This window comes from Budorcas taxicolor, chromosome 9 (genome assembly GCF_023091745.1).
Source record: "Budorcas taxicolor isolate Tak-1 chromosome 9, Takin1.1, whole genome shotgun sequence".
NCBI lineage: Eukaryota > Metazoa > Chordata > Mammalia > Artiodactyla > Bovidae > Budorcas > Budorcas taxicolor.
Window position 1 is genome coordinate 36319973 of NC_068918.1, and position 27617 is coordinate 36347589.

Below are 27617 nucleotides of genomic sequence, written 5' to 3' on the forward strand. Positions count from 1 at the left end.
ATAAAAATAAAATCTCAACATACCATATGTTTGACTTACATCCCAAACCAATATGCTAAGTCTGGAGCCCTTGATTCACCTGATTTTCTGGTTTAAAGCTTTTCATGTACACACTTAAACACCTACCTGCATGGACTCCTGACACTGTGGCCTTCTCAAAGGACCCAAGTTCTTCACCGTGAAATTCTCCCGTTCCTTAGGTGGTCCACTGAGCTCTGATAGGGAAGAGGGCCTCCCTTGGCCTTGGTCAACTTTCTCATCTCTGTATTAAATATAACCAAGTTATTTTCCAAAAGCCTTGGTGGGAAGGAAGTTTGCAGCTTGACTGAAGCTGAAAGTTGCTTACCTGTGTTTAGATAGATCATAGACTTTCTCCCAATTTAGGCAGTGAAAGGACCCCAAATGGACCTTTTCAGTTAGACCCTGTCATATTGAACATTGATAAATCTAGATTCCATTCTGTTAATTGAGTTTTAAAATTTAATGCCCTTTAAAAAATATAGTCATATATCCAAAATTATATTATTCCTGGAAACTAAGTTATCCTAGCTATTCTAATTCACTGATAATTTTTTATTAAAATCTTAATAACATTTGTTTTGATATGAAAAAATTTCTTCAGTAGCACTGCTTCATCCTTAATTGAATTTCTGCAAAGATGGTTATACTTAATCTCAAATGTCTAATCAGATCTATGTCTGCTTTTTGTTCATTTCATAGGCAGTTATTTCAGGTATCCATTCCTTTGAGAGCATGACTTTGACTTTTGGCCTTTATTTTTAGATATTCTAAGACCTTACAGATGTTCTTCTCTTAATGGGTTCATTTGGCTACAAGAAAGCTGAGATTCTCTGGCGAGATGTTTGAGATCCTCTTCATTCAAGACTAGAGAGGAAAAAAGACTAGAGAAACTGGGGATTTCCCTGGTGGTCCAATGGTTAAGAATCTGCAGTTCTGCTGAAGCAGGGCATGAGTTCAGTCCTTGGCAGGGGAAGACCCTGCGTGCTGCAGGGCCAAGACTAAAACTAATAAGCTACTTTGTGCAGCAACATTCCCCACCTAATCACCGAATTCCTGCTTGGGTTTGTGAGTCACTCGTGTCCAACTCTGCCACCCTATGCACTATAAGCCCTCCATGCTCCTCTCTACATGGGGTTCTCCAGGCAGGAATACTGGAGTGGGTTGCCATTCCCTTCTCCAAATTCCTACTTAAATTCTTGAATAAATAGCCGAGAGCAAAATTGGAGAGCTTTAGTTCTCAAAAATCACTTACCCATCTCAAAGTCCCGCAGAGAGGAGAGGTGAGACATGAGCCCCTCTGTGCAGAGCACTTTCATCTTCCCAGGGAAGAGGCAGTGAGCTCACCTCCATCGTCACATACTCTGTGGAGCCTGTGGAGGACTCAGTTCTGCTCCAAGTCGTGTGTCAGTGAGTCCAGCTACTCCCAGAACACAAGTTCGTGTTGATGACATGCTTTCTCATTTTTATTCTCATGATTGTCTGACATCATAACAGATCATCTGCTCCCTTTGGGGCATTTGCCTTTTAAGTTCTAAGAGGTTTTAGAAAAATACAAAGGCACTGTATGGATTAGCAGTTGTGGTACTCATGGATTTCCACAGTGCATAAATTGAGGCATTTTTCTAAATGTAGTGTTAGCTCATTGTGTTTAAGTTGATCAATAGTTGAAACTATGCCTTGTCATCATTTGAATTCCTCTTATGTTAAAATGTTTTTGCTGATTTTTTTTTCTTTTTTAGTATTTTGTTAATTAACTTAGCTTTCACTTTGGCACATTATAGGTGGTATCTTGGCCAACAAACAAAACTGTTTTGATGACTTTCAGTGTGCTGCTGAATATCTTATCAAGGAAGGTTACACGTCTCCCAAGAGGCTGACTATTAATGGAGGTTCAAATGGAGGCCTCTTAGTAGGTGAGAACTGGTTTTATTCACTGTACTTTACTAGTTTAAACTATTGGAGTTTTCAGATACCCTGACTTACTTTGGGCTCGTGGATGGCAGCAATGGTACAGAAAAAGCAAAACCTGTTTGTATTTGGGTTATCTAATAAATGACATATGAAGACACAACTACTGACTCAGCTCATCAGACCCTGAACAGCCATTCCTCCTCCCTGTTCTGAGTTCTTCTGGACCACAGTTCTAACCCTTCCCTGGGTGGGACTCCCTTCCCACAGACCAAGCCCACAAGTCTCTAGAGTTCAGGGAGCACAGGTCTGAATCAAATAACACCCCTCTGACTATGCTACCCACCTGTGATCATTAGGTATAAATGCTGGTTGAAGACCTAATGCCATGGGACGCTAAACGCTGTGGGTACAGAGAAAGAAGTCATAAAGGAAAATGAGGTCCATGCAAAGACGGATCCACAGCTTAAGAGCAATGAAACAGCCACAGTCATAGTTTACCTTTGCTGAGCACCTTGTGTGCCGGGCCCAGTGCTGAGCCCTTGACATGCATGCAGCCTGGGAGATGGGGCTCTGAGACGCAGAGTAGCCTGCTAGTGTGGTGGTGATGCTGGGGTTGAGGGTGAGCACCGCGGCTCTAGATCCTGCTCTTTCCACCTCTGTGTGGCACTGCCTCTAAGGAGATTTCCCTATCTTTCGGTAGCTACTGGAATTTTACTTTGCTTTTGTCTCTCAGCAGTACTCAGCATTGCAGTGGACATTTACAGTGGGCCTGAACTCGGCTTGCTGGGTCCCACCTCCAGTGCCACTAGGAGGTGAGGGGCCATTTTACAAATGTAGATTAGCATAGAGAGACTCAACCTAAAAAGCACATGTGACAATTTTCAGCTTTCAGTTCAGTTCTCAGGGGATTTTGACATTCACTGTTTCCTTGTCTTTGAAATACACTGACTCGTGTCAAAACCGGAATTCCTGCCCTTACTTTTTTACCCCAATATAATACAGACTTGGAAAAAACATTTTCCCATGGAGGTAAAATGTATATGTCCAAAATAATTTGTTTAAATTTGGAAAGGGTAGAGATGTGGCCAAGATGGCGAGCCTTTGAGCTCACCTTCTTCCATGGGCACACCAGAATTAACAGCTATTTACAGAACAACTACGAGAACAACCTGAAGACTAACAGACGGATATTTTCTACAACTGAAGATACAAAGAAGGAACCACAATGAGATGGTAAGGAGAGGCAGATGCATAGTACAGTCAAGACCTACAACCTCAGGCAGGCAGCCCACAAATGGGGGGATAATCACAACTGCAGGGTAACCCTTCCCAAAGAGAGAGAGGTTCAAGACCCACAGCAGGTTCCCCGTCCAGAGACTCCTCACCAGGAAGACAAGCCCCCAGAACATCTGATCTTCCTTTCAGGAGAGCTAGAGGGCTGTGGGAGATAGGGACTCCACTCTTAGAGTGCACACAAAACCCCACATGCCCCAAGTCCCAGCATATGGGCAGCGATCTGAAAGGAGCCTGGTCAAATTTCCTTGCTAATCTGGGAGAACCTCCCAGAGGGACAGGAGGACTCCTAGTGGGAACACAGATGCTGGCGGCAGCCATTGGGGGAACTTATTTGACCACAAGGACGCTGGTGCTGACAAGCACCATTAGGAGTCCCCCCCGCCCCCCGGCTCCCATCAGCACTCTCCCCACCAGCAGACCGGCACCAGCTCTGCTCATGCATACCAGGCCTTGCCTGCCAGCATACTGAAAGTAGTTGGCCCTGCCACCACAGAAGGCCCATGCAGCCTACAGAGGAGGCACCCTACACCGTGTGACTGGCCACCACACGGGAGTCCACCGCTGTTGGGGAACATCAGCTACATGGGGGTACTTGTCCAAGCTCAGAACACATAACCAACCCACCTCATACACAGAGACAAACACAGAGAATTAGGCACAATGAAAAGACAGAACTATGTTCTAAACTAAGGAGGCAAGATAAAACCCCTAGAAGAAGAACTAAGGAAAGTGGAGATAAGCAATTTTATCCAATAAATAACTCAAGGTAATGATCATAAAGATGCTCCACAAACTCAGGAGAAGAATGGATGAACAGGGTGAGAAGTTTAACCGACAGAAAATAAAAAGAGCCAAAAAGAGGTGAAGACTATAATAACTGAAATAAAAAATACATATATATACTAGTAGGAATCAGCAGTAGATTAGATCATACAGGGAATGGATCAGAGACATGGAAAACAGAATAATGAAAACCATACAAGCTGGACAGAAAAAACCAGTTCTAAAAAAAAAAAAGAGAACTTCAAAAACAAACTTACAGTTACTAGAGGAAAAAGGGGAGGCAGGGATAAGTTAGGAGTGTGGGATTAACAAAGACACACTACTATATATAAAATACGTAATCAGCAGGGACCTACTGTATAGCACAGGCAACATATATTCTATAGTAACCTCTGTGGAAAAGAATCTGAAAAAGAATGGATATGTGTATATGTATATATGAGTCACTTTGCTAGACACCTAAAACACACACATTGTAAATTAACTATAGTATAAAATTTTAAAAACATATTTATACACCAAACAGAGAAGTACCTAAATGTATAAGGCAAATATTGATGATATAAAGGGAGGAACCGAAGAGTAAAACAATAACAGGAGACTAACATTCCAGACAGAAAATCATTAAGGAAATACTGACTTTAAAGATATATTAGATTAGATAGACTAAGAACATTCTATCCAAAAGCATCAGAATACACATTCTTTTCAAGTGCACATGGACCATTCTCCAGGATAGATCATATGCTATGCCACTAAATACATCTGAATAAATTTAAGGAGGTTGAAATTACATCAAGCATCATTTCCAACCACAACAGTATGAGATTAGACATCAACTACAAGGAAAAACTGCAAAAGACAAACGGAGACTAAACAGTATGGTACTGAGCAACCAGTGGGTCACTGATAAAGAGAAAATTAAGAAGTACTTAGGGACAAATGAAAATGGAACCTAACACCTAAAGTGACTACAATAATAAAAATTAGAGCAGTAAGAGAGACAAAAACAGTACAAAAGATCGATAAAACTAAGAGCTGTTTCTTGGAGACGATGAAAAAATTTTACCAGACTCCTCAAGAAAAACAGATAGGGGCCAAAGAAAATCAGAGATGAACGAGAAATCACATCCATCGCCATAAAAATGCAAAGGATCCTAAGATACTATGAATAATTACGCACAGTAAAGTGGACAACCTGGAAGTAATGGCTACGTTCCTAGAAACTTACAATCTCCAAGACTGAATCAGGGAGAAAGTATCAACAGACCAGTTACCAGTAATGAAGTTGAATCAGTAAATTAAAAAGAAAACTCCCAGCAAACAAAGAGTCCAGGACCAGATGTCTTCATGGGTGAATTCTATGAAACATTTAGAGAAAAGTTAACACTGTCTTCTCAAACTGTTCCAGAAAACTGAAGAGGAAGGAGCACTTCTGGACTTATTTTACAAGGTCAGCCCCTGATATAAAAACCAAAGATACCACACACACAAAAAGAAAAGTGCAGGCCAATATCACCGGTAAACATAGATATAGAAAGCTTCAAAGTCTTAGCTAGCCAAATTCACCAGTACATTGAAAGGATCATACACTATGATCAAGTAGCATTTATCTCAGGGATGTAAGGATGGTTCAGTACCTTTGACAAAATTCTACATCCATTTGTGATTAAGAACTCTTAACAAAATGGGTATAGAGGGACACATCTCTACATAATAAAGGCCATGTATGACAAGTGCTAATATCATACTCAACAGTGAAAAGCCAAAAGCATTTCCTCTAAGGTGAGGAACAAGAGAAGGGTCTTACTGAGATAAGAGAGTCACTCACCACTCCTGTTAACATTACATTGGAAGTCCTATCCACAACAGACAGGAAAAATAAATAAAAGTAATCTGAATCAGAAAAGAAGTAAAACTGCCACTGTTTGCAGGTGACGTGGTACTATATATAGGGAATCCTAAAGACACCATCAGAGAACTAATTAAGTTGCACGATATAAAATCCATATATAGAAATCTGTTGCACTTCTATACCTTAACAGATTGTCAGGAGAAATTAAGAAAACAATCCCATTTAAAATTGCATCAAAAAAGAATAAAATACCTAGTCATAAATCTAGTCAAAGAGGTGAAAGCCCTGTACAAAGACGTGCTGAAGCTGAAGGTGGCACAAACCACCTAAAAGATGGACTATGCTCATAGATTTGAAGAGTGAACATTGTTAAAATCACCCTGCTACCGAGGCAGTGTACAGAGTCAGTGCAAATCCTACCAAAACATCAATGGCAATTTTGCAGAACTGGAACAAATAAGAAACACAAAAGACCCCAAATAGCCAAAACAATCTTGAATAAGAAGAACAAAGCTAGAGGTGTCATGTTCATTGATTTCAAACTGTACTGCAAAACTCTAGTTACCAAAACAATATGGTACTGGCATAGAAACAGACATAAAGGTCAATGGAACAAAACAGAGGACCCCAAAATAAACCCACACATATAGTCAATCCACAAGAAAGGAAGGAAGAACAGTGGGAAAAAGATAGCCTTGTCAATAAATGGTGTTGGGAAAACTAGACAGTTTCATGCCAAAGAGGCAAACTGGACTACTTTCTCGCATCGTATATGAAAATAAACTCAAAAAAATACTTAGAAAAACTGAAGCCATAAAACCCCTTGAAGAAACCATAAGCAGTACACTGAATTGGTCTTCATGAAATTGTTTTGGATATATCTCCTCAGGCAAGGGAAACAAAAGCAGAACAAACAAATGGGACTGTAGCAACCTAATAAGCTTTTGCACAGCGAAGAAAACTACCACCAAAATGAAAAGGCAGCCTACTGTACCTGAGAAGGTATTTACAGACAACATATCTGCTAAGAGCTTGATGTCCAAAATAGCCTAAGAACCCATACAAATCAACACCAAAAACAGACAGTTAATAATGCGGAGAGGGCCTAAATAGACATTTTTCCAGAGAAGATACACTTACGGCCAATAGACACATGAGAATATGCTCAGTGGTACTAATCATCAAGGAAATGCAAATCAGAACCACAGTGAGACGCCGCCTCACACCCGTCAGTAGGACTCGTATCCAAAGGACAACAAGTAATCGGTGTTGACAAGGCTGAAGTGGAAGGGAGCCCTCCTGCACTGGTGGGAATGTCAGCTGTTCTGCACTATACAGACAGGGTGAAGGTTCCTTAAAAAGTAAAAATCGAACAACTGTATGATTCAGCAGTTCCACTTCTGGGCAGTTTTTTTCAAAGAAGTCACAGCCACCGATTCAAAAAGATATGTACCCCTATGTTCATTCTAGTATTATTCACAATGGCTAAGATATGAAAGCAACCTAAGTGCCCACTGATAAACTAATGGATAGATTTATACGTATAATATACACACAGTGGAATATTACTCAGCCATAGGAAAGAATGAAATCTCACTATTTGCGACAACATGCATGGACCTAGAGGGCATTATGCTAAGTAAAATAAGTCAGAAAGACAGTTACCATATGATTTCACTTATATGAGAAATGTAAAAACACAATTGAGCAAACAGACTAATAATAGGTACAGAAAAATGAGTGGCTGCCAGAGTGGAGTGGGATGGAAAGGTGAGTGAAATGAATGAGGGCAACTGAGAGGTATAAACACTGTGATAGAATATCTCAGAGATATACTATATAGATAGGGAATATAGTTAATATTTAATAACTTTATGTGATGAGATGGTAACTAGACTTATGGTGATCATTCTGTGATGCATAAAAATACCAAGTCGCTGTTTTACACCTGAGACTAGTACACTTTATGTCAGTTATACTTCAATTTAAAGAAAAACTGAGAAAGGATATGGATAATATTCTTAAATACCAAATAACCACAAATTTGATTTATCTATTCAACAAATATGTACGGAGCAAGTGCTGGGCAATTTTTCAGATACTGGAAATATGTCAGCAATGAAACAGACAGCACCTTCATGGAGCTCTCATTCTAGCTAGCTGAGGCAGGCGACATGACGTGCCCAAGGCCCACATGCGGCCCGGAGACCCGTGTCTGTGACTAGGCACAGAGAGCAAGGGCGAGTGATGGGAGAGGTTAGGGATGGTGGGAACCTAAACCAGGCCTCACGCTGTCAGAGAGAACGTGGTTTACTCTGACATGAGAAGCCTTTGGGTGAGTTTTGAGCAGAGAAGTGGCGTATAACTTGACATGTTTTAAAATCAGGATCATGGATTGATCCGTTGCTATGTTAGGGTAGGCAGAAGAGGCGAGGACAGAAAAGCAGGAGGCCAGCTAGGTGGCTTCTGTCTCAGTGAGAGAAGATGCTGGCGTGGACCTGGGTGTGATGATGGAAGTAATAAGTGGTCTGATTCCTAGTATACTTTGAGTTTGAGCCAACTAAATTTTCATATGAATTAAACAAGTATTAATATAAAAGAAAGAACAACTTAGGGTGAATCTAAACTATTTAATGGGAAAAGATGTTGAAAATACCACCTGATTTTAGTAGTGGGAGAATTGTGTTGTAATTTACTGGTTCATCCAATAAGTCCATTTTTGGAGTTGTATTTTCAGGAATTGGTTTATGCGTTTTAATAAACCAGGTCCTTTATGGGACCTTCAGAGATGGAGTTTGTCCATCAAGATGCTAAAGTGCTTATTGAAAGGACATCTTCCTGCCCCTCCCAGCTCTGAGCGGGGAGATCTGCAGGGGTGGGACTCAGAAATCGGTATCATGAATAAGCACTGACGTCTACACTGCAGTGGGAACTGTTTCTTGCCAGAGGCAGGAAAAGTTCACATCTCTCGACTAACTCCTAGTCATGCCAGCTTCGACGTACTTCCTCCCAAAGCCTCCCCAACTTCATTATGCTGGCCTACACCCTTCTTCCATAGTACCCGCACTTTCTCAACAGAAGTGGATGCCACACTGTAACTGCCCATTCACTTCTTTCATCTTTCCCACTAAATTATTCACTGACATATCCCCAGGCCCCCTGCCTAGTGCAAGGCACATGGCAGATGTTCAATAAACATTTATTGAATTATCAAAAAAATAAAATTTTAAATATACAAAGAAGAGCATTTTTAAAACAGGACAAGAAAATATGTCAGTATCTGATAGAGCTCTGAATTGGGTCTTAGGCTCTGTTCTGCTTTGAGCTATACCTATATCAACTGTTGCTGTTTACAACACTTCTGATACCAAATGCAGGAAGGGGTGGGAGGGTGGGTACCGCACCAACCAATACTCCCAACTCTCCAGACACCAACTGGGTGTCGCAGAATTCAGTTCCATTCTGACACTACCCAGAGTTAGCACAGAGCCAAAGGACAGTCCCCACTGCAGACACCAATCACAAGTCCTGGACTTCTCATATTTCTGATTGATGGCTATAAACCGGGGTTTCCCAGGTCCCCCTCCTCGAGTTCAATAATTTGATAGAACTCAGGAACATTCTTAGGGCTCCCCTGATAGCTCAGGTAGCAAAGAATCTGCCTGCAATGCAGGAGATCCCAGTTCGATTCCTGGGTCAGGAAGATCCACTGGAGAAGGGATAGGCTACCCACTCCAGTTTTCTTGGGCTTCCCTTGTGGCTTAGCTGGTAAAGAATCTGCCTTCAATGCAGGAGACCTGGGTTCGATCCCTGGGTTAGGAACATCCCTTGGAGAAGGGAAAGGCTACCCACTCCAGTATTCTAGCCTGGAGAACTCTATGGACTGTATAGTCCATGGGGTCACAAAGAGATGGACACAACTAAGCGACTCTCAGGAACACTCTTACATTTACCAGTTTGTTATAAAGGATAAAATTTGGGAACATTTCAGAGGAGATGTATAGCTGGGGCAGGTGCGTGCCAAGCCTCCAGGCCCTGTTAGTGCACCACAGTCCCAGCACCTCCATGTGTTCACCACCCCAGGACCTCTCCAAACTCCATTGGTTTTTATGAAGGTTCTGTTATACAGGCTGGATTGATTAAATCAGTAGGCATGAGTCACTATCTCCAGCCCCCCTGCTCTCCCCAGATGTCAGAGGTGGGACCAGAAGACCCAGTCCTCCTATCACAAGGTCGGTCCCTTGGTCCACTGGCCCCCATCCTGAAGCTGTCTAGGGACCCAGCAAGAGCCACCTCATTAGCATGAGCTCAGATATGGTTGAGAGGCGTTAGTTATGAATTATGAAAAATACTCCTCTCACCTTGTCACTCAGGAAACTCTCCAGGGTTTTAGGAGATCTGTTCTAGGAACCAGGGACAAAGATTAAATAGGTATTTCTTATTCTGTCACAATATCTCAGGCTCGTTTTTGAGATCCCGCATAAGTTTGTTAATATCCTGCATCACCTGTGAACGCAGCTAGGGATGGGAGCAGCACAGGTTTTACAGAAAGTCCAAGAGATTTTCGTGAAGAGTTCCGTGTCCACTACTGACGAAAATATTCCACCTCTCGGATATATACTAGAAGCAGGGGGAAAGCTTATAGACTCTTGGGCAAGTGATTTCTGATAGTTTCTTCCTGTGCTTATGGACAAAAAAGACCATCAGGATTCAGAAAACATTTACGTGTTGTTTTGTTCTCTTTTGGTTTTGTTTATGACAGATATTTAATGATGGACGACCTCCTTTTTCTATCTTGATTTTTAGCTACCTGTGCCAATCAGCGTCCTGACCTCTTTGGTTGTGTTATTGCCCAAGTTGGAGTAATGGACATGTTGAAGTTCCATAAATACACCATTGGTCACGCCTGGACGACTGATTATGGGTGCTCAGACAACAAACAACATTTTGAATGGCTTATCAAGTAAGGTTTTGATTCATATTGATGTATTTGTGTTGCTAACGATTTGATGTCAGAATACTGAACATAGTCAAAAGGGTATGTTTGCCTGTCCCCTTCAGTATCTCATGTTTACATGTAATTCACTGCAAAAGCAGGATACGTGGTGGGGATACTTATCTGTCTTCCTGGTTCTGATCTGGTCTTGAACAAAAATAACAAAGATGTGATGGCAGAAGTCTAAAGATAGTCCTCCAGGATCCCTGTCCCCCTAGTTCTTCAGTGGTTGACTGATCTGTGGACTGCTCCGCAGGGACTTTGCAGATTAAATGAAGATTACTAGTCCGCTGACCAGAATGGAAACACTGTCCTGGATTATCAAGAGGGCCTAATCTAATGACAGACCCTTCAAGGCAGGGCACTGTCTCTGGCGAGAAGAGTCAGGGATGCAGCAAAAAGGATGAGAGAAACTGGAAGCACGAGGAGACCTAGACCCACCATTGCTGCCTTTGAAAATGGAGGAAGGGGGCCTTTACAGCCTGATATCAACCCCAATCAATAGCTGGCAAAGAAATGAGGACCTCAGTCCTACAGCCTTGTGGAGCTGAATTCTGCCAACTGAAATGAGTCCAGAAGTAGATTTTCCCCTAGAACTTTTTAATAAGTGCCCAGCTAGCCAACAACTTGATTCAACCTTGAGACAGCCAGAGAACCCAGTCAAACCAACTCAGACTTCTGACTTACTATGAAATAAGAAATCTGTGCGTTTTTTGTTGATCCAGCAATTAAAAACTAATTTTAAAAAAGGTATCATTATAACATAAATATATATAGGATTCTTTTTCTCAGTTAAAAAATAAGGAAATAGGACTATATGCAAGTACTGCTGCTGCTGCTGCTAAGTCGCTTCAGTCGTGTCTGACTCTGTGTGACCCCATGGACGGCAGCCCACCAGGCTCCCCTGACCCTGGGATTCTCCAGACAAGAACACTGGAGTGGGTTGCCATTTCCTTCTCCAATGCATGAAAGTGAAAAGTGAAGTGAAGTCGCTCAGTCGTGCCCGACTCTTAGCAACCCCATGGACTGCAGCCTACCAGGCGCCTCCGTCCATGGGATTTTCCAGGCAAGAGTCCCATAGTGGGGTGCCATTGCCTTCTCCACATGCAAGGACAGTTCAACTTATTTTGTGCTTTCAGTATAACCACTTATATTTGAAACTTTGTTGTTGCTTAGTTGCTAAATTGTGTCCGACTCTTTTGCAACCCCATGGACCGTAGCCCTCCAGGCTCCTCTATCCATGGGATTTCCCAGGCAAGAATACTAGAGTGGGTTGCCATTTCCTTCTCCAGGGACTTTCCCTGACCCAGGGTTGGAACCCACATCTCCTGCATGGGTAAGTGGATTCTTTTCCACTGAGCCACCCAGAAGCCCATATTTGAAACTACTGCATTATTGAAATATTTATATCCCTCAACCACTTTGGTGATAACAGTGAGAAAATAGCAAACATCTAGATTCTCAAGACTGTAAGCTGCATTCTTCTTTGGCTCTTGGTTCTCTCTACTTCCCCCAGCAGGGATCGGGGGGGGTTTACCAGCAGTATTAAGGAATTGCCCTTGGAATAGCATCAGGAGCCTGTGTCCCCTGTCCCAGTCTTCTCCGTCAACTATAGATTTTGATACAATAACTTCAGTTTCTCAAGTCAGGTGTTTTTTCCTTCATTTGATGTGCTTTGTATGGCTAGTTCTCCACTTAGATATTTGGCTAAAACGACTTGGATTTTTTTTAATTGAATACTTTCAAGCTACTAAATTCTGTTCTGTAGGAGGGGGAAAAGTTTAACTTTAAAAATATGCAAGTAACCCCACTGACACATCCTGGTGAAAGCTGAATATCTGAAGGAGTCATAGTTCAAATTAACAGAGAAAATAGGCATTTAGGCAGTGAGGTCCCATTTATACTCAGTTGAAAAGACTGAATTAATTGTATGTTGAAGGCAACAAAATAGTCACTGGAACCCAGTACTCCTAAAATTAATTTGAAAGCAATAAAAGAGAGTCCTTAATATTTTTTTCTGTCAAGACATCAGTGATACCCCTATTTCAGACCTTAATTTTTCCAGCCTAGCTCTCACAGGGCTACGCATCCTCTCATCTCCTCCCAAGTGAGCAGAGAACTGAATCCATTACACTGGAGGGGATCCTCCCTGAAAAAAGATCTCGATTTCGAAGTTTGTGAGTGGCTGCGATAAATAAAGCCTAACAGACTTATTTTTTTCCCTACAGAACTTTTCAGAATCTTTAATACATAAATGTGGTATTTGAATCTTGAGGTAGGGAGAGGTATTAGTCATGAAAAGAATTTCCAAGCTTGTTTTCCCACAGAACTAATCCTTATCTGGAGGACCAGGGTTGATCCAAAAATCCTCTGAAGTGAGATCAGAAGACAGATCCATTGTCACCCCCATCTTAGCCTATTAGGAGACTAAACCCCAGAAGGTTTTAGTCTTGACTTGGTTAACTGAGCAGAAATTTTACTATTTTTGCCTATTCACTCTACGAAATAAAACTCTACTAAAATAGTTCATTCATTAATACTGAACACTCTGAGAAATAAGACAGCTGTATTGACTAAAAAGTAAGAAGAAATACTCAAGAGATTTCTTTCACTTTACTTAATTAGCATGAAGCATTTAATCTGACTGTAGTTTTTAAAAACCTTTTGTTAACTGCAAATTTATCTTATGCTTCAGAAGGTTCCTCCTACACTAACTTTCTCACCATTGGCCAAAGTCAGTTTCTGCTGGACTGTGAGCCAGCAGGTCAGCAGACCAGCTCAGGTTCCCTGGTTTTCAGACAGAAACTAGGCCCGGGGGAGGACCTGTGTTCTTCCTAAGTCTATCAAGCTGAGATCAGAATAAAGATTTTATACATACCAAACAGACAAAAAGCTGCCAGACACTGTGGACTTCAAATTCTTCAACAAAAGAAAGGCTTGCACCTATTATATCCATAGTCAGTGATTTAAAAGAATAATCAGCAAGATGGAAGTCAAGAACTAAGAGATACAAACTACTGTGTATAAAATGAATAAGCTGCAAGGATGTGCTGTACGGCACAGGGAATAAAGCCATTATTTTATAACTTTAATTGGAGTATAATCTCTAAGAATATATTGAATTACCTGAAACTAATATTGTAAATCAACTATACTTCAATTTAGAATGTTTTCTCATAATAAACAAAGGGACAACCAGTCCACTTTATTGCAGCGAAAAATTCAGCCTGAAGAATATGAAAATATTCACCTCAAGACAGTCAGTGTGCATATAGATTGGGTTGTTCCAGAAGCCCTGTGAGTTTCTTTCTTACACAGTCTTCCAAATAAATGACAGGGCTCCCCAGCCTCCAATAGTCCTGGCCAGTCACGGCCCACCATAATGTCTGCAGTGGTCACCCGGTCACACAGGGAGCAGCTGGCCACAGTCCTCACTGCTGATGAACGACACAGGCATCTGTGCCCACCAGTCCCGTGATTAACCTAGGGGACACGCACAGCTCTCCTTTTGATACCTGGCCTCATGGAAGTGCCTTTGCCTTTCAGATATTCTCCACTGCACAACGTGAAGCTGCCAGAGGCAGACGACATCCAGTACCCGTCCATGCTTCTCCTCACCGCAGACCACGATGACCGCGTGGTCCCGCTTCACTCCCTCAAGTTCATCGCCACCCTTCAGCACCTCGTGGGCCGCAGCCGGAAGCAGAACAACCCCCTGCTTATCCATGTGGACACCAAGGCGGGCCATGGGGCTGGAAAGCCCACAGCCAAAGTGATAGAAGAAGTCTCAGACATGTTTGCGTTCATAGCACGCTGCCTGAACATCGACTGGATTCAGTAAATGGCATCTCTTTCTTCCTCCTCCGCCGCAGAAAACCTCAAGGGCTCTCACACCATTAAACCGAGAAACCACTGGGCGCAGTGCCTCCCCACATAAACACTATTCCTGCACCCATGGGCCGCAGTTGGCCAGAACTGCTGCAGGAATTTTATCTTTTCTAGGCTTCTCCTTTTTAGCAGGCCCTTGGCGTTTCTTTCTCCACCCTGTGCAGGCACATGTTTTAAAAGGGGGGGAAGAAAAAGGCATGTTTGGATACATAGCTAATGGCAGCCAACACATTGTGAACATTAGATTGCTGAACTCAGAGTCGTAGTCGGGCATACTTCATATAGAGCACCTCAGTGAAATTTGCTTCTATAACCATAACCAGTATACCTTTAAATAAGTGTGAGCATTGTTCTCATGAAGAGAGACTTCTTTCCAACAATAATAAATGTTATTTAAGAATGGGAGGTTTCTCTCTGGTTCCTTTGTATTGAGTGGCAACCCCAGAGCTGCCATCATTCTGCATGCATCATGTCACTTCTCTGTGGGAATTAGCAGTGAAGTCAGACTGTCAGCCTTGCGCTGAGGCTGAGTGCATCCACCCAGCTCCCCGTTTCTGCGGAGGAGGCTGTAAGAGGCAGCTCGCTGGCTCATGTGTTAACCCCTCAGACAGCTGATCCAGGCTCATCTGGTTTGGATGCCCCCTAAAAATCGGTGGACCTAGGATTATTCACCTACTTGTCTGTCAGTTTGGTGACAGAGTATTGCTGGAAATCATAGTACGGAGGTTCATAAAACAAAGAGACTACATGAGTGAGTGGTCCAAACATATGTTACAATCAGAAATTTCTTATCGCCATAGACCACTTCCTGGAAATAAAACCAGTAAGACTTTTTTAAAAGTTTTGGTGTCTCCCCAACCTTAAATCTTCAAGAGAAAAATAGACCCTTCCTCACACTTGTCCACATAAGGCATTTTTTGGAATATTTCATTGAATACCATTCCTTTGGGTATCGTTTTGGGAAGCAGTAATCTAATTTATGAAAAAAAAAGAAACAGCTTCTTTGTCTTGCTTCATCAAATATCGCAAAGGTTAATCACTATTTTGTATAAAATACCCTTTAAAAATTAGCTTAAAAGATTACTTGATTGATAGCTTGTTTTTTTCTCAGGTAAGTGCTATTTTCCAAAGTATACATCCGTGTGCTTCTCTTGAGATCTCTACTCAAACTGGTCTAAAATTAGACACACATTGCCTGTCACTACATACAAGTCCAGGTGAAATGTGGCTACATGTTTCGGCTGTGCTGGAGTCATGTTTTCTATTATTGTTTGTTTAAATAAGCACTGCATATAATGCAGCAGTCACTGACAATATGATTATAAGCCACCCCCCACCCCCCCCGCCAATCGCCAGAGAAGATCGGCGCCACTAGCTAGCGGTGCCTGCAGGGTCTGATATCATCACCAGCTACCTGCAGAGATGCTAACACCAGCTAACTGCCATGTCACCATGTAACCGCTGACCAGTGTGACAGAAAAAAAATAAGTATAGATAAGCTAAAGCAGCCTTTGTCCTAGGCCGGCTGGGTCATTTGAGGAGCAGGCAGCCAAGATGTTCCCATTCAAGTTCACAGCATTTTCAAGTTTGCACAGGATCCTCTTTCCCACTGAGGTCTTCACAGCAGAAAGTGGAAGTACAATGTGTAGAGTCTTAGCTTCAGAAGAAATCAGGCCCAGGTTCAAATCCCAACTGTCCTTTAGTAACTGGTGATCATGAGGAATAAACAAGCTAATACAAGTGCCTAGCATATAACTGAACTCCATCTGGGAGTTTTCTTTCCCAAGCTGATTCTCATTTCTAGAGTTTAGCTGGGCAGCTGAGCCCACAAACTGAAGGTAACTTTTTAAAACCTAAAATGCTGGATGACTTAGAGGCTGGGGTCCTCCCTGGATCTCAGGATGTCTTCCCTATTAGACATCACCTCCATATCCTATGTTCTGTCCCTCTTCTCTGTCTTATATTGTTCTATGGTGTTTCGAGGAACAAGCCACATACATTGCCCAGGCAGTCTGCCTCGTCACAGGGCCTTGAAAACACGCCAAGAGCATTTGCTACCTTAGTAAGACAAAGTCATATTTATGATGTTTAATATGTATGCACTTGGAATATTGTAAAACTTTGCAGTTAGTCATGTTTCCTAATACTCCCACTAAAGCTTAGGCAGTTACACAAAAATGGTGCTGCTAGTATGAAAACTTACATTTCAACTAAGAAAGTGTCACCAGTCACTCCATGTTTATCAGATAATTTTACCAGCCTCGAGGATTTCCCTGGGAAGACCTCAGAGCTGATGCCCAGAAGGCTTACAGAGCCTCAAAGATGAGTTACCGCCAGGCTGAGCAGCTGTCAGAAGGGCACAGGTCGGACTGCAAGAAGGTAGGCAGCCAGGCCAATAGGAATGAGGGCTGAGACCAATGAGTAAGAATACTGAGCTGTGTCTGCATCCATTCAAATTTTAGAGGCTGGGAGTATAAAGAAAAAAAATCCTGCCCTGATGAAGCTGACACTTCAGTGGGAGGAGACAGATGATAAATTGCCTCATTTAATCCCCTGTGCTCAAAGCATTCCAGGTGTGCAGAGATGTTTGTCCTCAAACATAAAACCACATACTACCATTAGCAAAGATCCAACTTCCCATGCAGGAAGTAAGCAGCAGAGCAGTGAACCCTGGCGGCAGGACAATGGAGACAGCATTCTTACCCACTAGTCTAGTAAGAAAATAGAAAAGCATGAGGGGTTCAATTCAAGACGGTGACTAGAAAGTCCTGAACTTCCCTCCTCCCACAGACACATGTAATCAACACTTACATTCAGAACAATGTGTTTTAAAAGAAATCCAATAACTAGATGAGCAACCCCAACACATCAGATGAATGAGAAGAAACCCACATCAAACCAGGTAGGAGGCAGAGACACAGTCTTAGTATACACCCCACCCCTGGCATGGCTACCCACAGTCAGGAGGAAACCCACAACTCCAAGCTTCTCCATGACAAGAAAATGGTTTGGACCTCGTATCAGGCACTCCAGCTTTTAAGCTTTGCATCTAAGAGACAAGCCTCCAAAATATTTAGCTTTGAAAGCCAATGGGACTTGCATCCATGAGACCCACCAGGATATAGCAAACAAGAAACCATTTTAAAAATTTCTCTTGGTTTTTGCCCTCTAGGCATTATTTTTAATTTGAAAGATAAAAAGCCCTAACAAAATTTTATTAAATGTCTTTTTAAAATGTCTCGCACCAGTCGGGATGGCCATCATTGAAAAGTCTACAAAATAAATGCTAGAGAAGATGTAGAGAAAGGGTACCCTCCCACACTGTTGGTGGGAATGTAAATCGGTACAGTTTACATTGGCACTCTGGAAAACAATATGGAGGTTCCTTAAAAAGCTAAAAATAGTTACCATTTATTTGATCCTAAAGTCCCAATGCTGGGTACATATCGAGAAAAGACAAAAACTCTAATTTGAAAAGAAACATGCACCCCAATATTCACAGAAGCACTATTTCCAATAGCCAAGGTACGGAAGCAAGCTAAATGTTCATTGACAGATGAATGGATATAGAGTCCCTAAGGACTCCACACAAAAGGATCTAATAAATGAATTTAGGAAATACGAGATTAACTCTCAGAAATTGATTGCATTCACACTAACAATAAAATATCAGAAAAGGAATGTAAAAAAGAAACAATATTCTTAACATTGCATCAAATATATATATATGAATAAACATAGTTAAGAACTATAAAATATTAATAAAGGAAATAAAAGATGATTCAAAGAAAAGATATCCCATGCTTTTGGACTGAAATTTAATATTGCTAAAATGGCAATACTACCCAAAGTAATCTACAGATTTAATTCAATCCCTATCAAATTGACCATGACATTTTTCACAGAACTAGAACAAATAATCCAAAAATTTATATGGAACCATAAAAGACCCAGAAATGCTAGCGCAATCCTGAGGAAAGAGACAAAGCAGGAGGGCAGGCATAACCCTTTAGAATTCAGACAATCCAACAAAGCCACAGTAATCAAAATAGGGTAGTACTGGTTTAAAACAGACATATGGATCAATGGAACAGAATAGAGAGCCCAGAAATAAACCCACACACCTATGGTCAATTAATCTTTGACAAAGGAGCAAGAATATGAAGTGGGAAAAAGTCTCTTCAGCAAGTGGTGCTGGGAAACTTGGACAGCTGCAAGTAAATCAATCAAGTTAGAACATGCCCTCACCCCATGCACAAAAAAATAAACTGAAAATGGCTTTTAAAGACTTAAACATAAGACATGACACCATAAAGCTAGAAGCCTGTATAGGCAAAACATTCTCTGACATAAATTGTACCAATGTTTCTTAGGTCAGTCTCCCAAGACAACAGAAATAATAACAAAAATATACAAGTGGGACCTAATCAAATTTATAAGCTTTTGCACAGCGCAGAAAACTTTTTTAAAAAACGAAAAGACAATCTACGAAATGGGAGAAAATAGTTGCAAATGATACAACAGACAAGGGCTTAATCTCCAAAATATACAAACAGCCCATACAACTCAACAACAACAAAAACAACCCAACTGAAAAATGCACAGAAGACCTTAATAGGCCTTTCTCCTAAAAAGACATACAGATGGCCAAACGTGAAAAGATGCTAAACATCACTAATTATTACAGAAACGCAAATCAAAACCTACAGTGAGGTACCACCTTACACAGGTCAGAATGGCCTTCATTAGAAAATCTACAAGAGGATGTGGAGTAGAGGGAACCCTCCTACACTGTTGGTAGAAATGTACATTGGTACAGCAACTATGGAAAACAGGATGGAGGTTCCTCAGAAAACTAAAATTTGAATTACCATATCATTCAGCAATCTCACTCCTGGGAGTATACCCGGACAAAACTGTAATTCAAAAATATACGTGTACCCCTGTGTTCACAGAAACGTGCTCAGTTGCTCAGTAGTGTCTGACTCTCTGTGACTCCATGGACTGTAACCTGCCAGGCTCCTCTTTCTGTGGGATTTCCCAGGCGAGAATACTGGAGTGGGTTGCCACTCCTTCTCTTCTCCGGGGACTCTTCCTGAGCAGGGGTCAGATCTGCATCTCCTGTAATGGCAGGCAGAGTTTTCACCACTGAGCCCGTTGAGAAGCCCTAAAAACCAGGTTAGCTACACCTGCAAATACCTTGTGAAGAAACAGTTTTGTAGGCTTGTTGTTGTTCTTTACTCTTATGTTAGAGTGTGTTCTCAGTTGCTCAGTCGTGTCTGATTCTTTGCCACCCCATGGACTATAGCCCACTAGGTTCCTCTGTCCATGGAATTTTCCAGGCAAGAATACTGGAGTGGGTTGCCATTTCTACTCCAGGAGATCTTCATTCACCATAGCCAAAATGTGAAAATAACCTAATGTCCAGCAACAGATAAATGGATAAAGATGTGATGGTATGTATAGACAATGGCATTCTACTCAGCCATAAAAAAGAACAAAATAATGCCATTTGCAGCAACAGGGATGAGATGACAGATTATCATATTAAGTGAAGTAAGTCAGAAACAAAGACAAATACCATGATATCACTTGTATGTGGAATTTAAAATATGACACAAATGAGCCTATCTACAAAACATGAACAGACTCACAGACACAAAGAACAGACTTCTGGTTGCCAGGGGGAGGAGGGAAGAAAAGGAATGGGCTGGAGTTTGGCGTTGGTAGAGGCAAACTATTACATTTAGAATGGATAAACAGCAAAGTCTTAACGTATAGCACAGGGATCTATACTCAGTATGTGATAACCATAATGGAAAAGATTAAAAAAGAATGTATATATGTGTATAACTGAGTCACTTTGCTGTACAGCAGAGATTGGCACAACATTGTAAATATACATTAAAAAAAAAAGTGGCATATATCTTTGGTGGCCCAGAAGGTAAAGAATCTGCCTGTAGTGCAGGAGACCCATGGTCAGGAAGATCCCCTGGAGAAGGAACTGGCCATCCACTTCAGTATTCTTGCCTAGAAAATCCCATGGGCAGAGGAGCCTGGTGGGCTACAGTCCATGAGGTCACAGAGAAGGACCGTGATGGACACACACACACATGGGAATATTACTCAGCCATAAAGAAGACTGAAGTAATGACATTTGTAGCAACATGGATAGAACTAGAGATTATCAGACTAAGTGAATTAAGTCATACAGAGAAAGACAAATATGATATGATATCACTTGTATGTGGAATCTTTTTTTAAAAGTATAAATGAACTAATTTACAAATCAGAAAGAGATTCACAAACAGAAAACAAATTTACGGTTAACCAAAGGGGAAAGGGGAAGAGGAGAAGAGGGATAAATTATGAGGTTGGGATTAACATAGTCATAATACTATGTATACGATAGCCAACAAGGACCTACTGTATATAGCACAGAGAACTACACTTAATATTTTATAATAAGCTATAAAGGAAAAGAATCTGAGAAGGACTATGTATGCATGTATATATGTATAACTGAATTCAGTACACCTAAAACTAATACAACATTGTAAATCAATTATACTTCAATTAATTAATTTTTAAAAGAGATCTATTTAGCAAACATATAATACAGTATTAACTACAGACTGTACATACTCTACATTACATCCCCAGAACTTGCTTCTAACTGAAGTTTGTACCTTTGACCACCTTCACTCAATTTAACCACCCAAAAAAGTAGTTCTTAAAAGGCTCATGCAGACTTCTCTGGCTACTCCCCTCCGGACTCCACAGAGCCGTCTGCTGAAACACTCCTAGTCTTTCTATGAATGACACCTATCTGCACATCTTAAAGACTTGGCCTAGGGGCCAGTTTTCTAATTTAACACACATCTAGAAGCCTACTGAAATACTCTCTTTGGAGAGACCGCAGAGGCTGGTAGGGCCATCTTCATACTGTCCCTCCACCTCCCTCCAGACTTGATATCTTCCAGAAAAGGACCTCGTGCGTACATCTGGTGCCCCGGTTTTTGTGGCTGCCACCAGGGGACACCCTTAAACACGTGACGCTAGTGGCTATTGGGTCCTGTAGGACTGTCACAAATGGAGAAACAGCTCTTAACTGGCTACCCACCCCAGGACACAGCAGAGAGACGGCAGAGTGAAACACACCCCTGACATTCTGTGCAAGAGGCCTATTAGCTTAGCTTCATAGCTGCGGCCTGGGCACAGACTTCTAATTAAGCACATCTAAGGGCTAATTATGGGGCTTCCCTGGTGGCTCAGTGGTAAAGAATCAAACTACAGTGCAGGAGCCACAGGAGACGTGGGTTCAATCCCTGGGTCGGAAAGACTCCCTGGAGGAGGGCATGATAACCCGCTCCAGTATTCTTGCCTGGAGAATGGACAGAGGAGCTAAGTCATAGGACGGACTGAGTACACACAAAGGGGATTATAATCCCCTCCAGAGATGAGGGAGACCAGTGGGTATCATCCTCACACTCTCCCTTTGTCTTGCCCCAGGTCGCCTGCTTCTCCAGGAAAGAAGCTTGTGTATACATGTGGTGCCCCAGCTTTCATGGCTGTGCTACATCATGTGATAGCCTGAGTCCTGTGGCCAGCAGAGCCTGTGTTTATGGGATTTGTGTCCTTGTGTTAATGAGACAGCAGCAAACAAAGAAACTTCCTAACTAGCTGATACCGCAGAGCTCACAGTAGAGAGAGCAGACAGGAAGGCCCATCTGCCCCTGAAAGAGGTGTGCTTGCACAGTTAAAATCTGCTGCCTGAGGGCCTAGCTTACTATCAGCCTGAGTCTAGGTGCTGACTGAGATCTTCCCTTTTTGGGACACCAACAGGTCACTGCACACCCTCAACTACCAAAAGCCACTAAGAATAAAGTAGGCTGCTTGCTGCTGCTGCTAAGTCACTTCAGTCGTGTCCGACTCTGTGCAACCCCATAGATGGCAGCCCATCAGGCTCCCCTGTCCCTGAGATTCTCCAGGCAAGAACACTGGAGTGGGTTGCCATTTCCTTCTCCAGTGCATGAAAGTGAAAATTGAAAGTGAAGTCGCTCAGTCATGTCCAACTCTTCGGGACCCCGTGGACTGCAGCCTACCAGGCTCCTCCATCCATGGGATTTTCCAGGCAAGAGTACTTGAGTGGGGTGCCATTGCCTTCTCCGAAAGTAGGCTGCTTACACAATCACAAAGATTTAAGACAACTAAGAGCCAGAGCAGGGTGGAACAATAAGGTTCACCTGTTACACGAGGCCCCTCCAAGACTGGGAGAGGGATTGTTTTAGCTAATGCACAGAACAACAACGCAGCAAGTAAAGGAAAATGAATAAACAAGCAATATATTTCAAACAAAAGAACATGATAAAACCTCAGAAAAAGCTTTAATGAAACAGACATAAGTGAAAATTTACCTAGCTAAGAGTTCAAAGTAACAGTCACAGAGATGCTCACCAAATATATAAGCACCTAACATAGAAACACTTCAATATACAAGGGAAATGCTAACATTCATAAAAGGAGAAATCGATAGTAACACAATAATAGTGGGGCACTTTAACAACCCATTTACACCAATGGAGAGATCAGACAGAAAAATCAAGGCAACACGGGCATTAAATGACACATTAGACAAGATGGATTTAATTGATATTTATAGAATGTTTCACCCAAAAGCAGTAGAATAGTAGAATACACATTTTCCTCAAGTGCACATGGAACATTCTTAAGGATCGAACACATATTGGGCCACAAATCAAGTCTCAGTAACTTTAGCAAAGTTGAAATCATATCAAGTATCTTTTTTGGACCAAATAAATTACAGGAAAAAAACTGTAGAAAACACAAACATGTGGAGACTAAAACAATATCAATAGATCACTGAAGCAAAAGAAGTCAAAAAATACCTAGAGACAAATAACAATGAAAACAGTGATCTAAAACCTGTGGGATGTAGCAACAGCAATTCTCAGAGGGAAGTTTACAGCAAGACAGTCATACCTCAGGAAACAAAACTCTTCAAATGAACAACCGAACCTTACACCTATAGCAGCTAGAGAAAGAACAACACAAAAAACCCAAATTAAGTAGAAGGAAAGATCAGAGCAGAAAAGTGAAGTAGAGATGAAGAAAACAATAGAAAAGATTTAAGAAACTAAAAGGTGGTTCTTTGGAAAGATAAACAAAATCGATAAACTTTTAGCCAGGCTTATCAAGACAGAAAGGCAGAGGGCCCAAATTAATAAAGTCAGAAAAATGAAAAGGACAAGTTACAGCTAACACCACAGAAATACAAAGGCTCATAAGAGAATACTATTAATATAAGCAACTATACCTTAATAAAATGGAAAACCTAGAGGAAATGGACACATTATTAGAAAAGTACAACCTTCCAAGACTGAACCAGGAAGAAACAGACTATATGAACAGGCCATCACAAGTACTGAAACTGAACCAGTATCTTAAAAACCTCCAACAAACAAAAGCCGAAGGTCAAACAACTTCACAGGTGAATTCTGTCAAACACTTAGAAAAGAGTTAACACTATCCTTCTGAAACTCTCCCAAAAAACGGCAGAGGAAGGAACGCTCCCAAACTCATTCTACAAGGCCACCATCACCCTGATACCAAAAGCAGACAAAGATACCACACACCCACACACAAAAAAGACAGACTAATGTCACTGATGAACATAGACACAAACATCCTCAACAAAATACTAACAAACCAATTCCAATAACACATTAAAGGGATCCTACACCATGATCAAGTGGGACTCATCCCAGGGGTGCAAGGATTTTTCAGGATCTATAACTCAATCAAAATGATTCACCACATTAGCAACTGAAGAATAAAACCATATGATCATCTCAATAGATGCTGAAAGAGATTCTGACAAGATTAAACACCCATTTATGATAAAAAGTCTACCAGAAAGTGGGCATAGAAGGAACAAGTGAAAGTGGAAGTTGCTCATTCACGTCCGACTCTTGGTGGCCCCATGGACTACACAGTCTATGGAATTCTCCAGGCCAGAATACTGGAGTGGGTAGCTGTTCCCTTCTCCAGGGGATCTTCCCAACCCAGAGATCGAACCCAAGTCTCCTGCACTGCAGGCAGGTTCTTTACCAACTGAGCCACAAGGGAAGCCCCCTGGTTGAAGGAACAAACTTCAACATAATTAAAGGCCATATATGACAAACCCACAATAAACAACATTCTCAACAGAGAAAAGCTGAAAACATTTCCTCTAAAGATCAAGAACAAGACAAGGATGTCTATACTCACCACTTTTGTTCAACATATTTGGAAGTCCTAGCCTTGGCAATCAAAGAAGAAAAAGAAAGAAAAGGAATTCAAATTGGAAAAATGGAGTAAAACTGTCGCTGCTTGCAGATGACATGAAACTATACGTACTAAATCTTCAAGAGGCCACGAGAAAACTACCAGCGCTCATCAATGACTTCAGTGAATTGCATGATGCAAAATTGATGTGCCAAAAATCACTTGCATTCTTATAGACAAATGATGAAAGATCAGAAAGAGAAGTTTAGGAAACAATCTCACTTATTGCAACATAAAGAATAAGATACCTAGGAATAGAAACATGTATACTATCAGGTAAGAAATGAATCGCCAGTCTATGTTCGATACAGGATACAGGATGCTTGGGGCTGGTGCACGGGGATGATCCAGAGAGATGATATGGGGTGGGAGGTGGGAGGGGGGTTCAGGATTGGGAACTCATGTACACCTGTGGTTGATTCATGTCAGTGTATGGCAAAACCAATACAGTATTGTAAAGCAAAATAAAGTAAAAAAAAAAAAAAAAAAACCTAGGAATAAACCGACCTAAGGAGGCAAAAAGAGCTGGACTCAGAAAACTGTAAGATGCTGACACAACAAAACTGTAAGATGGAAAGATATTCTTTGATTGATTCTTGGATTTGGGAATTAACATGGTATAAATTATATACTACCCAAAGTAATATAGAGATTCAATGCAATCCCTATCAAATTACCAATGGCATTTTTCACAGGAGTAAAATAAAAATTTTTATAATTTATATGGAAACACAAAATACCCTGAATAGCCAAGCAGTCTTGAGAAAGAAAAATGTAGCTGAAGGAAATCAGGCTCCCTGACTTCAACTCTATTACAAAGCTACAGTAAAGCTAAACCTATATAGTACTGACTCAAAAACAGAAATATAGATCAATGAAACAGGATAGGAAGCCCAGAAATAAACCCATGCACCTATGATCAACTAATCTCTGAAAAAGGAGGCAAGAATATACAATGGGGAAAAGCTCTTCAATAAGTGGTGGTGGGAAAAATGGACAGCTATTTGTAAAACAATGAAATTAGAATATTCTCTAACACCATATGGGTGATCCACAAACTGGACAAAAATTATACCAAAGAAGTTCTGTGAAAGTTCTAGGCCCACAACAGACTTTCCAACCTGGGGATCCAGCAAAGGGACTGAGAATCCCGAGGGAATCTGACTTTGAAGGTGAGCACGATTTGATTACAGAGCTTCCATAGGACTGGGGAAACAGATTCTTGGAGGGCACAAACAAGACCTTGTAAACCCCAGGACCCAGAAGAAAGGAGCAGTGACCCCCAAGAGACTGAACCAGAATTGCCTGTGAGTGTTCAGGAGTCTCTGGCAGCGGCGTGGATTAACAGTAGCCTGCCGTGGGGTCAGGGACATTAGCAGCAGTCCTGGGAGATGTGGCATGCTGGAACAAGTTGTTTTGGAGGAGGACATTATCCCTATATAGTTTGGCTTCAGGCCTAACTACAGGGTGGAAGCACAGCGCCACCCATCAGGAGAAGACTGGATTAAAAACTTATTGAGCATGGCCCTCCCCACCAGAGCAAAACCCAGTTTTCCCTACAGCCAGTCCAACCCATCAGGAAGCTTGCACAGGCCTCTTATCCTCATCTATCAGAGGGCAGACAGAATGAAAACCACAATACAAAAAACTAACCAAAATGATCACATGGATCACAGCTTTGTGTAACTCAGTGAAACTAAGAGCCATGCCCTGTAGGGCCACCCAAGATGGATGGGTCACGGGGGAAAGTTCTGACAAAATGTGGTCCACTGGAGAAGGCTTTGAGAACCCCATGAACAGTATGAAAAGGCAAAAAGATATGACACAGAAAGATGAATCCCCCCCCTCCCCGCCCTGCCCAGGTCAGTAGGTGCCCAATATGCTACTGGAGAAGAGCAGAGAAACAGCTCCAGAAGAAATGAAGAGGCTGAATCAAAGTGGAAATGACCCCCAGTTATGGATGTGTCTGGTGGTGAAAGTGAAATTCAATGCTATAAAGAATAATATTGCATAGGAACCTGGAATGTTAGGTCCCTGAATCAAGGTAAATTGGAAGTGGTCAAACAGGAGATGGCAAGAGTAAACATCGACATTTTAGGAATCAGTGAACCAAAATGGACAGGAATGGGTGATTTAATTCAGATGACCATTGTATCTACTACTGTGGGCAAGAATCCCTTAGAAGAAATGAAGTAGCCCTCATAGTCAACAAGAGTTTGAAATGCAGTACATGGGTGCAATCTCAAAAACAATAGGATGATCTCAGTTCCTTTTCAAGGCAAACCATTCAGTCTCACAGTAATCCAAGTCTATCCCCTAACCACTAATGCTGAAGAAGATGAAGTTGAACGGTTCTATGATGACCTACAACCAGGTACAACTAACACCAAAAAAAAAACAGATGTCCTTTTCATCATAGGGGACTGGAATGCAAAAGTAGGAAGTTAAGAGATACTTGGAGCAACAGGCAAGTTTGGCCTTGGAGTACAAAATGAAGCAGGGCAAAAGCTAACAGACTTT

At 41.6% G+C, this 27617-nt stretch overlaps 1 protein-coding gene across 1 annotated transcript in view; it reads left to right on the plus strand.

Annotated features, from left to right (window-relative positions):
- Nucleotides 1–15155, plus strand: part of PREP (prolyl endopeptidase) — a 141900-nt gene extending 126745 nt beyond the window's left edge. The window contains exons 13-15 of the mRNA XM_052646028.1: nt 1803–1934; nt 10673–10829; nt 14409–15155. Coding sequence (XP_052501988.1) covers nt 1803–1934; nt 10673–10829; nt 14409–14703 — 584 coding nt within the window. The 3' untranslated portion in view covers nt 14704–15155. The remainder of the gene's footprint in view (nt 1–1802; nt 1935–10672; nt 10830–14408) is intronic.
- Nucleotides 15156–27617: the final 12462 nt, after the last annotated feature.